General features: G+C 36.6%; 1 protein-coding gene across 16 annotated transcripts in view; it reads left to right on the top strand.

Annotated features, from left to right (window-relative positions):
* CPLANE1 (ciliogenesis and planar polarity effector complex subunit 1) overlaps nt 1-14284 on the top strand; it is a 59453-nt gene extending 45169 nt beyond the window's left edge. For 15 of the 16 annotated variants that reach the window (XM_072921979.1, XM_072921990.1, XM_072921994.1 and 12 more), the window contains 14 exons: nt 629-741; nt 986-1184; nt 1449-1690; nt 3027-3117; nt 3738-3905; nt 5336-5366; nt 6628-6759; nt 7580-7745; nt 9377-9438; nt 9861-10025; nt 11328-11440; nt 11757-11840; nt 13139-13308; nt 13706-14284. In XM_072921979.1, coding sequence (XP_072778080.1) covers nt 629-741; nt 986-1184; nt 1449-1690; nt 3027-3117; nt 3738-3905; nt 5336-5366; nt 6628-6759; nt 7580-7745; nt 9377-9438; nt 9861-10025; nt 11328-11440; nt 11757-11840; nt 13139-13308; nt 13706-13819 — 1850 coding nt within the window. In that variant the 3' untranslated portion in view covers nt 13820-14284. Of the gene's footprint in view, nt 1-628; nt 742-985; nt 1185-1448; nt 1691-3026; nt 3118-3737; nt 3906-5335; nt 5367-6627; nt 6760-7579; nt 7746-9376; nt 9439-9860; nt 10026-11327; nt 11441-11756; nt 11841-13138; nt 13309-13705 lie in introns of those variants that run through there. The other variant, XM_072921993.1, reaches the window with a different exon arrangement.
* The last annotated feature ends 332 nt before the right edge of the window (nt 14285-14616 follow it).

Genomic DNA, 14616 nt, shown 5'->3' with positions numbered 1-14616 from the left:
GTTGTTTGGGAAGTCTGTAAAAGTATTACTGTTCTAACATGGGTTTTGTGTGTAAGTGGGTTTTGTACCTGAGACAGCTTAATGCAGGGTATAGATAAAATGCTAATTTATCTGACATCTTGATACCCAAATCCTTATTTTGTGGATTTTAGCTTGATTTTAGTGCCCACTTTAATCTTTAGATTTAGTGTACTGTAGATCAAGTGAGTTGATCAGTGGGGTGTTAAAACAGATCACATGAAATTGAGCTGCAGTAGCATTGTTCCATAAATACATTACATAGATTTCAGTACCCAACTCTTTTCCCTGTGGTACCAAGAGAGCAAACAAATTTTTCCATTATTGTAAAATGCAACAGTGTTTTTCTGTTTGAAGATAATTTTACTATATCGCATGACTCATTTGAGATAGTTTTATTAGAGGTTTCCATTTGAGTAATCTAATTTCTTTGGATTAAGTAAAGATGGAGATTATTTTTACCTAAGTAGGAGGGACTTAGCTATTAATAGAAGTCTAGATTGCAGCTTATTCGAAGCTTTTCTTATCATCTAGAGAATGCAGAGCTGTTTCTTAATAGTCTGAAGTTTTTGTGACTTTTACTAAATAAATTACTATTATTTCCTTGTAGAATCATCCAGTTCCTCTGAGATACTACTGCCAGACATGTATTTAAATCAGAGTTTCCCCACTGAAGTGAATGAGAAACCTTTACCATCCCATCTGTCAGATGCACCTGATTTGGTTAGTGATCTAGTGTACATATGGTTTAAATGCATTTTTAAGTATACTGTTAGTCTTTGTGAATGTGGGTTCTTTGTATCTGCATGAGTCAGTTGTGTAATATGGTAGGGAAGATCATATTTATTTTGTTCCCAAAACAAAAAACCTATCATCTACGAATGTCAAGAGGTAATGGTGAGCAATGCACTATAAGCAACTCATTCAAAACCCATACTGTACATTTCTTCATTATCTTGTTGTTTAGCAAAGACGGGAATATATCAGTGTGATTGACATTGAAGACACTGACATACTTAGCAATTTGCCCATGAAACCTGAGTCTGCAGAAGAGATAGTTGCTGCACAGCAGAATGAGAAGCTTGAAATTCCATCTACTGCAAAACTTCATCACAGAGCAGCTTCTGTTACTAATGCAGTTCCACCTGGAGCACTTGAGAAGCAAGGTAAATAATTTCAGCTTTAAATCCAAGAAAAAGTAATACCACTCTTTTGTTGTAATACTCTCACAGAAGATCTGCAGCCTTTTCCCAATTAATCTCATGGTTTTTTAGTCTTAAACATAAACATTGATACATTCGACTTTTTTGTAATGATTCTTGCCTTCTAAAACACCCTGTTAGGTATGGGTGGTATTGATGCCTAATTATTTGCAGCTGCTTGTGCTTATATAATGATGTTGGTACATTCTTTTTTCCTTTTTTTTTAAGATGATCATCAGAATAATGTGTCAAACAAATTGCAAAAGAAAGATAAGTCAGATTCTGCTGCAGATATTTTAACTTGGAACAAATCACATGAAGATGGAGGAATTCTTCCTTCTTCAGGACTTCCATCCAAACTAATTAATAAAGAGTACTTTTCCACAAAGCAGAAGAAAATGGATATGCAATTACAGAAACTAGAGATCATAGCAGAAAATATGGATCAAGATTTCAGAAATTTCGAAATGGTGAGTGCTAACTGTTGGTTTTTAAATGGTTTGTTTTTTCAACTAAAGACAAAACTTCAATTTTGGAACAATATATTCTCAAATCTGCTTAGTATCTGTTGAAAGATATTGAAAATAATATTTATATATATATATATATAATATGTTTATTATGTTTGTAACATTATATATAATATATATAAATATTATCTATGTTATAATAAAAATTTTACATATATGTATATACAATGTTCTTCCATATTTAGTTCTGAACATGTTGGCTGACATGGTTGTTTACAATGGACCAAATGTTGGCTAGAATGGTGATGTTACTAGTGAATGGGCAGAACATATTTAATTTTTGTGTAATTGAGTTCAGGCTGGGCAGGAGACCTTTTTTGGCAAAGACTTCTGCAGTTGTACCCCTGCAAAATACTGTTTGACTATTTTTGGAACCTGATCCAATTTGTTTCATAAAATATTTGCATTTTTGCCATCTTTATAAATCCAATATGGAATTAAAATAAAATCGGGCTGTGATGGATTTTTTATGTCTCTTTTAACTCAGGGTATTCTATGATTCACGGAAGTGTAAAGACCTCATTGTGTCACCTACACACAGTTACTACACTCAGGTGGATTATTTAATCACTTCTATTCTTCATCAAGGTTGTTATTTAAGTCAGATTTTTTAGAAGACCACTGTAGGGAGAAAAAATATTGGTATATCCTGTATTTCAGCACCAATGTTTCAGCATTTCATAGCATCTGGGTTTTAAAGCTTCTGGGTATCTAGCCAAATCCTGAAGAAAACCCCCTTTTCCCCCCTGTTTTTTTAGTTCATACTAGTTGGTCTTTCCTTTTATAACAATTTCTCATGTATTACATGTCAGTTATTAGATTTGTTCTTTTTGAGACTAATGCTCAGTAAAATGTCTCACTCTGGGTTAGTTTTAGTTTTCATTTTCTAGTTTGAAACTTCAGACTTATGAAGATGATGGAAGTATTTTAATATCTGTGGGTTTTAGATAAAATATATATTGGAAAACTTCAGCTACTTTACATAATGTGATCAGTAGGAGTAAAACTATTCAAACAAATAATAGTGTTTATATGTATTTTCTTTAAAGTAAGTATCCAGAAGATTGCAATTCTTACGTGAAATTAATCTACTTGGGCTACTTTGATTCTTGAATATTTTTGTTTGTTTTCAGTCAGAAAACTTGCATTAAAATGTTCAAAACATTTTGTCAAGAAAAATATATTTAAAGTGGACTTTGCATAAATATCTGTGGTGTAAGTCTCAGAAATACCTTGAAGAAAGTATCATTACCTAGTTTTTGGGTTTCACTTACAGTTAGTGAAGCTGATAGATTCTGAAATGGATGGTGATTCAGACCTTGGTGCTCATCCTGCAGTCTCTGAAGCTAATGAATGCACTGGTGCTGGTATGTGTCCAATTAACAGAAGAATAATAAACTTGCCATGGAATATGCATCTTAAATAGCTTCTAGTTACCAAAGGTGTTACTGAAGTATGAACCAAAAATACCACAGAAACAAATAAAATAAAAGGTAGCTAATCTGAATGTTGAGTTATAATATCTTCTGATTTTATTGAAATCTTATATCAGCTTAAATGTTTACTGGAGCAGATGTATTGAATTATTTATAGTTTATTTAACAAATAACTGTGTAGTGCCTACTTATAGCTGCTGGCCAGTGCCAAGAACATAATCTGATCTACTTATGGAGTTAATACAGAGCTGAGTGGTGGAACCAAATCATGGCTATATCTGTAATCATATGTAAGACGATATTTAGGATGTCCTTTAGACTCACACAGAGCAACTCCTGGTCCAGTCATTTTCTTTGTGTGCACAGGACTGGTTCACACAGCACAGTCCTGGAAGCATCCTTCCATAGGGAGGCACAGCTGATCCAGGTCTGAGCTGTTGTAGGTAACAGATAAATTTAAAATGCCACTAATCAAGATATAGAAGGTATATTTTCTGCATTGTGAGGATTCACCGTTGGTCTGCACTAAGTACATTTTTTTTTCTCCACAGAATCAGAACATCATTTGTCAGGCATGATTTTTGAAGATGTTATAGATGACCAAAAGGAAAGCTTCAACTTGAAATATCCTATGCCCAGTTCTACTACAGTGGATGCACACTCTCCTGCCTCTCCAGCCTTGGCTTCTAAGTCTCCCAGTGGCCTGAAGTCACCTTCTGGTATGACTTTTATTGTGTATTTTTCCCCTTTGCATCTTTCAAAAATAAGAAAACCTTTTCTTCATGCTGTAATACTTCCTCATGGCTGTTACACAGAATGTTACATAATGCCAGTGAGCTCATTAAAATCATGAGTCTTTCTAGATTGCATTATTTAGAATGGCTTTGTTGATGTGCTCTGATAAAGAGCACATGACATAACAGTATCACTAAGCTTTGAAAACAGTTCAGCAGTGAATCATACTTGCACTCAAATTCACTGTTATTGAAAGAAAATAGTCAGCATTGGGTCTGTTTCTGAAGCCCGTCACTATGTTGATTTGTACTTATTTACCTAAGTGAATATAAATGTCTGTGATATCACAGGAAACTCAAAGCTTCCTCCAAAAGCTGTTTTGATCATCTCTGTCAACTACCTATGTCTAGAGAGGTGACGTCTCTCTTAAATCCAGTCTACATAAGCGAAATCAGTTGATTTATTTCTGTGTACAATAACTGCTATCTATGTCTTAAAAGATTATTTTGTGATGTCTAATAATTTTGAATACTCAGGGTAAATTGATTTTTGCAATTATGAAGACTGTGGTAGCATTAAAAGGAGGAGGAAAAATCAATCAGCAAGTAACTTGTTGCCTGAGATTAAAAATGCAGTTGTATTGTTTTCTCTGTGTATTGCCTGCATTGCTTGCAGTCAGGCTCCCAAAAGTGGTATGTGCTTTGTACATGTGAATGTGCATTCGATAGCCACATTTACAGCAAACTGTCTTAAAAGGTATTAAAATGTGGTTCCTGTGTCTGTACACAGCACAAGTGAATCTCAAATAGTACACACACCCAGTTAAGTTTTGAAAACAGCAATAGAGTTTTCTAAGTATAAACTTGTTTTTTAAGTATAAACTTGTAAGCTAAGAAAACTGTAGGTGATACTAAGTTAAAACTATAATTTTTTGAGATGGAGAGATTAGTTTAGGAGAGAATGTGCTGTTCTTCCTTCCAAGACAGCCGTACTGCTCTTCAGTTGCATCTCCTGAATTCCAAGCTTCTTCTGAATACCTGGATTCCTCAAGTGTCAATCATTAATTTTCCAAGAAACACTGTATAATTAATTGGAACAGACTATTTCCAGTAAGTTGATCATGGGAGAAGACTGTAAACAGTGACAATATCTTCCTAGGAAAACTGCCCACAAAAACCTGGAGCTGTTAAATGTTGTTCTCTGGAGCCTCTGTGCTTACCTGGCAGTCAATGACTTGTTCTCTCGCAGGCTGTTAAGCTTATGTACAATATTAATTTATTTTTAATGTCAGCTGTCAAATGTCAATTGAGGTTGACCTGTTTCTATATTTTATCCCACAGGCTGTTTAACATATGTATGATTAGTGTATGTACAAGTGCAAAGATATTGCTAATAAGGATTGTTTCTGTTTCAGGTTCTCACATATGCAGAGATATATGTCTTGGGTATGTATTTTGAGACTGGTGTTATTGACAGTTTACCAAAAGGGTGACTGTCAGGGTGGAATCATCACTTTATAAAAATCAAGGCATTAATTTTCAAACTTAATAAAACCCCTTTTGTTAGCTAATTTCAGGCATTTACTCTGACTTTTGTGGTGCCTGTAGGATTTACTTCATGCAAAAGCTCTAGAAGCATTTAAAGTTCTTTTCTAATTAAACGTATTGGAGCTGTTAATGTAGATGGTGCTCTTGTCTATGTACATCTGTTATTTCTTCTATTTGCAAACAACTTTTTCAGCAAAATACATGAAACTGCTATGAGTAGTTTTCCATGAAGACCAGCTATCACCAGAAAGTTTTTAAAGTCTTACAGTGTGAGAAGTTTTAAAGTCTTAAAGTGTGAGAAGTGTAAAACATCAGACAGGAGATTTCAAAACTGGAAAGAGCCTATGCATTAAATAAAATGGTCTAACATATATTTTTACTTTTAGCTACTGTTAGTCTTCTGGAGCCAGTAGAAAAGAGCAGTTGGTTTATTTTCTTCCTGGTCATTCTGCTCCATTACCCATTTTTATTGCTTTGCTTGAAGCATAACAGTAAACTCAATGGTTTATTCTATTTTTCTAGTATTTTATGTGGAACTGGTTGTTGTGACTGAAGTGGATTAGGAAGTGATGATGTAAGGTGGAGTGTGGGTGTGAGGCAAAACTTTAGCAGACACTGATAGCTTGTAGTCCTAAACAATGAGATTTGTTTTTTACTGGGAGCAACTGATTAAAAGAGAGGAAAGAAATGGGAAGAATGTAGGTGAAGCTGTGTTTTCACTGACACTGATTCTTGCTCAGAAGGTCACTGATATTTGGGTACCATTGAAACTGGTAGCACCCTATAACCTTATGTCCTCATGGGCAGCAATACAAGCCCTGTGGTGCTGCTGGCTGCCAGGCTCAGTCTCCTGTGGCTATCAGGTGTGTGAACTAGCTAGACTAACCATGTTCACACACCACAGCAGAGCTCAAGCATTTCAGCTGTGGATTGTCCTTTTGATGGGACGCTCAGATCTTGCTCCTTCTGTCCTCATCAAAAGCTCTCTCAAGTGTACTAACCCAGTGGAGATGTGGGGAAAGAATATTCAGTCCAAAGGCTCTATGGAAAACAGCCTGGATATTGTTGTTTTAAGTATAAAAGGAAGGTGTTTAGCTTGTTTTTGTAGGAATCTTCAACATTAATTTAGTAACAACTTTTCCTCCTACCTAACATCAAGCTCTTTAGAAGATCCTCTGCAAATTACTGGTCCGAGTGATGTTACTGATGTGGTGAATGATCGTGTGATGGAAAGTGACACCTCTTTGCTGGAGCTTGGCTTTGCAAGAACACAGGCTAAGAAAACCTTTAGGTAATACCATGGTTTTTTGTTGTGTGTTGCTTAAATCATTAACCCTGGTTATTCTTGTAGTTCACACCCTGTAAACAATGGAAGCAAGTATGTGGTTTGATGTTAATGGGACTAGTAGAGCTTTTAATCGCCACGAATCTACTAGTCGTTATTGTCAAATGTACTAATTCTAGTATTCTGGTTTTGAAATTCTTTCCTTCCCATTTGCTTTTTCCTTCCTCTTCTAGGTATAGGCTGGAGCACAACTGTTTTTATACAGCAGATTCAGTTCTGACCTTCAGGTCTTTTAAAGCAGTTCTGAAAGACAGAATTTTCCTGCCAGTGGTACAGCAGTTTCAGAAACTTCCAGCCCCAGATTCCAGCTGTCATGTTACCCTCCCTTCTGGAAATTTCTACACCTTCCTGACTGGCAATTATAAAATCAGCTGTGTTCTTTCATGAGAGAGGTCAAAACGACAGCTGTTTTCTACTGTAGTTTGGAATATCAATTGCTGGCAAGATAAAATAATACAGCTGTTCAGGTCACCAATCTGCTGCATTGGTGATACAGTTCCCACCAGTTTAAGCTCTAGTTCTATTATCTGAATGTAGCAGATAAGTGCAAGAAAAATTTTAGAAGATGTCTTGGAAATTACTTGTTTACCAGGATTTTATGTCGTAGAATTTTGCAAAAGAAAATTTCCCCTCTTGTTCATTACTTATGCTTCCAGCTGTGTCAGAATTTTAAAGGGTTTTCAGTATTTTTGTTATATCATGTAGTTGTCATTGTTTACAATATACAGCATGTGCTAGTTTATTTCCTGTTTACATCTGCCCTCAGAGTTCTTGATTCTGCTTCTGGGCATTCTCAAAGAACAGAAGAGGAAAGGAAAGATATACAAACATGGATGAAAAGAAAGCAAAAGGAAAGAATGAGAGAATATTTGAAGAAACTGGATGAACAAAGACAGAAAGAACACCATCCATTTAACCTGAGAAAAAATGTGGTAAGAATAACAGGTGTATTGAAGAGTAACTGTTACTTATTATACAAGTGTTGTTTATTCAGGTTAGGTAATATAAAGGCTGGGAGTGGCTGGGGCTTTTTTTCCTGTTGCAATGTATGGTTTCTACATGTATGATTTCATTTTACTGGAGCTGGCCATAGTTGTGTCAGGTAAGTAAATACACTTGTGTTCTTCACAGGCTGCAGAGGTGACCATTGGCTGCAGGTGTATTACAAAGTAATGCAGGTGGCCCTCAACTGTGATGGATACAGCTGCAACATTCACTGATGCGAGATGTGTTTTTAAGGGAGTGATAGCTCCAGCTGTTCATATTATGTGTTTACACTTTGTTTCATCTTCCCACATGCCTCCCAGAGAATGTAAAAAGTGGAGTTCAGACGCCAGCATCCTTTCAAACATGGCAGGATACTGAGGGCAGTTGTCACTGTCATTTACCCACACTGGGGTGCATACAAAACTCATAAGGGGTTAGCAGATATGCTAGAATATGCCATATATGTCAAGTATCTTAGGAAATTTTTATTGAAGGCTGATTTCAATGAACAGTCCCCTCACAGAATTTTTTACATTTTCAATTTAATTAGTAAAAATACATTTATGCCTGATCTGGAAATTTTTCTGTGCTGAAAATACTAGAAAATTTGTAAAACCATACAAAAGCAGTTCAGAAGACATTTTTCAATCAGTATTGACTCTTAAAATATGCATTTGCCATCTGGATGCCTTCAGGACCAGAAAAGACCCTGCTGAGTCACAGGAAGCTCTAGAGTTACAGGAGATGACAACACCAAATATATTTCTATACTTTCTACTTACTGAATTCAGGATATGCTGTAGATAATTCCAGGCTGAAGCTCTACTTGTTTTAACTCCAAGCAGCAATTTTGTAACATATGCAAGTTCCCTGTAACTAAATAATTCAATTGTATTCACTTTCAGAAAGAGTAACAGATCTATGTGAAATAAAGTATTTCCTCTGAAAGATTAAACAACCTTTTTGAGCGGACCTGGGATATTCTTCTGTACATGTGTGGAGAGAAGTGATTTAAGAAAAATAAGTCCTGCTTTTCACCCTTTCCTGTGTTGTCAACCCCTAAATATACACTTTATGCTTTTGCTATGGGCTTTTTTCCTGAAATCATTAGTGCAGGGATTCCCAGCTTTCAGTAGATGGTTTGGGTTTGGTTTAAAGAAGAATTAAAGACTTCAAATTGTACTCTAGCAGACACAGGTGAAAGTGCAATCTTGTGCAGTTTTATATATCAGGATATGTCACCGATTTTTAGGGAAACTGGAGGTGAGGTCATTTAAAACTTTGTGTTTGACTGTGAGGACGTCTCCTTAGGAATATTAATATTTTAAGCACATGAGGTATGGAAGATGTGACTGCAGGATTTCAATATATTTTTTGAGCATGGAAAGTTATAGAGACAATCTTACTTGAATTTCCTGGTATGGCCATATTCTTTCATATTGTTTTTGGTTTTTTTTTTTCTGAAGAGTTTCTTAAGCAGTAACTTCCAAGTCAAGTAAATACATTTTGAGATTGAGAGACTGGAATGACACCATAGTACATAATTAGTTAAAGATTTTTGTACTTTCTTAAACAGCATCATAATCCTACTTCAAAGGATATTAGAGTCTTCCAGAAGAAGAAAGAAGAAAAAGACAAGTAAGTTGCTTTTAAATTCTTGTTTTTATATTAGTTTTCCATTCCTGAGAAAGATGTAGAGATAGTTTTAACTTTATTGCTTATGAAACTTCAGATATGAATGAAATTTCAACCAAAAGAAAAAGTAATTCATGTTTCCTTTACCATTTAGGAAAACTCTGAACATTTTTATCCTTTGACTATTTTTGTTGCTTTCCAAATATCATTGTTTATTTTCTTTCCCCATCAATTACTCATTCATTCTCTCAAACTCTTTGGTAAGAAATGTGCTAACTTTTTGCTAATGATATCTTAAAAGGTTTAGTATATTTTCTGTGCAATCTTGTAAAAAATGTTCTTCATGTAGCCTTACAGTACTCACAAGCCAGCTGTGGTGAAATGAGTGACAGCATTAGGTAATGTGTAATATTATTTCTCCACAGAGCCATGTTGTTTGAGCATTACAGAATCAGAGTATCGCAGGCACTTTCTCTGGTGAATGAAATGTCATCTGAAACAGTGGCATCACGAGCAAGTGATCACAGGACATTGTCCACCACAAGATCAGCTCAAGCTTACAGAAGGAGGAAGTTGGCACCTAGTACAGGGTAACACTCTAAGCATTAAACCTGTTGTGTTCCACTGGTGTCTTTACCTTCAAATTTTGTAGCAAGTTTAGACAGGAATGGTTTGAGAGAAAAGTCATATGCTGGTGGAATCAAAGATACAATTTGTCTGGATCAGAGGACTCTCAAGTCCCTGTTCCAGGCTTGTTAAAACCAGTACTGCAAATCTTGGAGGGAGCCTTAAAAATGCCTTTTGGAGCACCAAATAAGCAAACACAGGAGTTGGGCTGTAGGCAGTGTCCTAACCCATTCCACTCAACATCAGTTCCTTTACAGTAAAGGTGGATAAACACTGGAGCAGGCTGCCCAGTTAGGTGGTGGAGTCACCATCCCTTGAGGTGCGACTGGATGTGACACTTGGTGCCAGGGTCTGGTTGTCAGGCTTGTAATCCCATCAAAGGTTGTGCATGATCTTGGAGGTCCTCTGCAACCTTAGTGATTCCATGAATTCCACTGGACTATAACCAGAAATACAGACCTGAAGAGCATGTAACAACAGGCTAGCAGTGAATAAAAATTCCGCTCTGCAAACTCTGGACTTGTTCTCTTTCTTGTTAATTTTCCTTTACTTAGGATTTTACTTGTTCTTACTTTCACGCTTTGCTTATTTCCTTTTGAGAAGATGACTGTATCTGTGTATTATGAACTGATACATTTACTCAGTTTGATGGTATTAATGCTATGTGTGTATATGTGAAATACAGGAGTATATTACATTGCAGTTTTTCTTCTTATAGATATAATTTTATACTTTTCAGAATAATAGGGAGAACTTTGTACTTACTAGGTAATCCTTTAATTTAATACTTCTGCTTCTCTTTTTCAATACAGTGTCTTTTTTAGTTACAGTTCTAGGATACAACATTAAACTGAAGGTAGTCAGTGCTGTGCAGAGCCTGCTGGTGGTGTCCAGGGGAGGTTTAAGTGCATCAGACCAGCCAGAATCAGACATGCTAAGGAACATCATGCAGGAATCCACTAAGGAGTGGAAGGAACTACTAACTAAAAGGTTTTGTTGGACCTAAAGGGGCTCTGCGTAAAGCCAGTTTGATGTGTCTTCACTGTGATTGCAGCAGTTCTGATTCTGGTGAAGCTTACTCGCCCCTAAGCAGTGTGATCCTGGTGATGCTCGTCCTCAGCGAAGTGGGCTGATTGTGATATCTCTGGCTTTTATGTCTCTTCTGAATATGCTCTGTGAGGTCTGAGTTGTGTGGAGGAATGGTATATGGTACACAGTAGCAAGTGTTTAAGATTTGTTGTGTCATTCTTTTTGTCTTGTTGTAGAGGGCATCTGAACAGTGTTGTTCTGGCAGAAAGAAGCAGAAGTGCTGCCAAACCTGGTTTTGGTCAAAAAGTACAACATTTCACCCCAGCTCTTGGTTTTACACAGTCCAGAGGTAAGAACGGTTATGCAGGCACATATTGATCTTCAGGTGACTCCTGGATTTTTGGGAGGGATATCTATGTAAAAATCAAATTTATAATCCTGAATGTTTCCTGTCCTGAGGCTTTTGCAATTCTGCTGCTATTGTTTTGCTGAATGATGGGAGTTACCTTTTCTTATCACTTCTCTTTAAATCCAGCATACCATAAATTGCCATAGCAAGAGTACTGTGTAATCCAGGAAGCAAACTTGTAGATGAAAATTTCTAAGCATCTTCGAGTATATTTGATCTGCATTTATAAAAGGAAATGCTTACTTTGTCTTTACAGGAAATGCCTGTATGCTCCTTCAGAAAAGTACCTCCAGAAGAAGACTGAGAAATGCTACAAACTGTCCTGTTAAGTTTAGACACTGTAAGTTACACAGAACAATGATGTAGTGCTACATAATACAGGGGGGGAATAAGATGCAGATACAAAATTTGTTTAGAAGAGTAAAATTAATAATTTTTTCCCCACTTAAAAGTATGTTTAATTAGAAACTTGTGAAATATCACCTCTGATTATTTTCTGAATAGTTTTAGCCAGATGACAGTTTCAAGATTACTGAAATAAGTGTGCTTGATTTGGTGAATTCCTGAAACACATGTTATGAAATCACAAGGGACAGAGGCTTTGAGTTTTATCTTTCATTTCAAACCCACTGAGAGAAAGTTAATTAGCAGACCAGGATACAAGAATTATGCCTCTCCCTTACCTTTCTATGCCAATTACTTTCCAAGCTCATTAAAATGGGAATTGTCCTTGTTATCCTCTGTATAATATCCGTCTAATATATCATTTTGTCATAATGTTAGCATGGAAAAATTTGACTAAACTTAACAAAAAATCCTCTTTGGATTTTAGTGGTACTTTTTCCCATGCCTGTCTTTGTCGGTCTGGATCCCCAGAAGATTGTTCCTAATCAAATTCTTTAGCAGATACAGTACTTGTTAACAGCAGCAGAATTTCTGATCAAAGAATTAGAAGTGAATCACTCTGAGACTTAGGAAATACTGTAGCCTGATTCTATTCTGCCTTACACCAGAATTATACTATTGGCATAGTTTGGACAGTCAAAGGTTAATGTATTTGACTTGGCAGTATAAGAAATTGACAGAAGTAATAATAAGCAGAAAGGCACTTTTCCTGAATCTGCTCTACTTATGTGGAAAAGTAATTTTTCTCCATTACATATATTCACTTTTCAAACTCTATATTCAGGCTGATCTTTCTCTGATTTCCTGCCACATTTTTGTATCTGTTTTCCCAGTATATCACATCACTGCTAAGGGTTTCATGTCTTCTGAAGAGGCATCAATTCAGAATTTATTTAGTTTAGTCCTTTGCCAATAAGGAAGCAATGTGCTTCTGGTGGAGGATGGCATCACCTGCAGAGCCTGGATGCAGTAGGCACCATGCATAGTCCTGTTCCACTTCGTGTTCTGCCCTGGGAGGGCAGTTCAGAGCATGAGACTGGAAGGAACCAGCAGCCTTTTCTCACCATAGACCCACATGAGTTCTAGATAACAGAGCTTGCTGTTTTCACATGGATTTACACACAGCTTCAGTTCTTAGAACCTGAAGCTTCTATTCTTGGAGGAGTTTCAAGAGATTGAGGTGAAAAGTGCAAGATGTGTTACCCTGCTATGGTTGGCCTGTTTTCTCCTCAGCTGCTGAGTGCAGAGTCAGCAGAAGCTCAACACAAAAGCCTCCTCAGGTTGCCACTGCAGTTCAGACAGAAGATGTTGATCCTGACACTGATCGAGACGTGGTGAGTCCTTGGACTGTGCCTGATGATATCCAAAGAATACTTCAAGATAGTCATGACTCCATGTTCCAGGTAGAGTACCTACTTATTCTATAAACTATCTGATACTTGCCACTTAATATTTTGTTTACTTCTGCTTTATCTAAAATGTGGTTCTCTATTCAAAATACGTGGGTCAGATAGATACAGAGAGTCATAAATTATGGGGCTTCAGCAGAACCATGTTATTTTTTTTACAAGTGTAGTTTTGTGAGCCTTGAAATTGAATGTTCTTTTTAACAACTGTAGAGACACACTGTCTGCCCAGGCAACAGACACCAGTGGGAGGGCATTAAGAGACAATAGACTGCATTTGTTGCAGAATAATCAGGCCCGTAACTGGATTTGGACATGTTTTAAAATAGTGGGATCATTTCTGCTGCCCATGAATGAAGCACAGTGATCAGTTCATCTTCTTTGTCCCCAACAGGCCTCTTCAGTGCACAGCATGATTTTCTCTCCTCTCGGCAGTATCAACACCAGCAATGGTTCTGAAAGCACAGGGAGCATCCTCAGCAAGCTGGACTGGAATGAATGCAGTTGAGGCTATGATAGCAGATGTGGAGGACAAGTGAATAGTTCTCAGCCACTGTGCTTTTCCAAATAGTTGCTGGTGTTTGGGTTTTGTGTTTTAAAATTAGTAATTGTTCTACTTAAAATGGATTGTGGCCTGTATTGGTTTCCTTAAGCAGCGTGGAAATTCTCACTGTTTCCAGCCTAGCCTAGATGAAACTGAATTCCTTAAAATGTACTTCTCCTTCCATATGTCTTCAGGTCAAGAAGAACTAAATATAGTAGGTAAAGGCCGACCCATAGTCTTAAACAGATCTGGGTCAGCTGCTTTACATAGAAATATAAATAAAACACTAAAAAATTTTATTTTAAGAGCAGTGTACAATTGTTTTACTTTTGCATTTAACATTCAACATTATTATGAAGTTATTTTTGTAATGTAAGTGTTGTGATAAACAGGTTTAATAAAAGTGATTTTATTTGTTTCTGCTGTAAATGATTTACACATGCAGCACTCGTAATTATTGCTGTGTACCACTAGGGCTGTATGTGTACATGGGCACCACCCTCATATTTTAAACCCAGCCTACTTGTGCAGTTGTTTTGAAAAATCTTAGAAGAGTCTGAGTGATTGATAGAAAGATGTACAAATAGTCAGAAATGAAAATAAAAAGTAGACTTTTGTTAGGAAAGTCAGGCAGCAGTGTGAGACACAAAGGACAAGTACTTCCTGGGGTAAAAAAAAATTACAGTGTTGCTGTTCCTCCATCTGCAGGATGCTGCTGTTTAGAGCTCCTTCAGCAACCCCCAGGGGTTTGTAAAAAAATT

This window comes from Taeniopygia guttata, chromosome Z (genome assembly GCF_048771995.1).
Source record: "Taeniopygia guttata chromosome Z, bTaeGut7.mat, whole genome shotgun sequence".
Taxonomy (NCBI): Eukaryota; Metazoa; Chordata; class Aves; order Passeriformes; family Estrildidae; genus Taeniopygia; species Taeniopygia guttata.
This window is presented reverse-complemented; position numbering and strand designations above follow the sequence as displayed.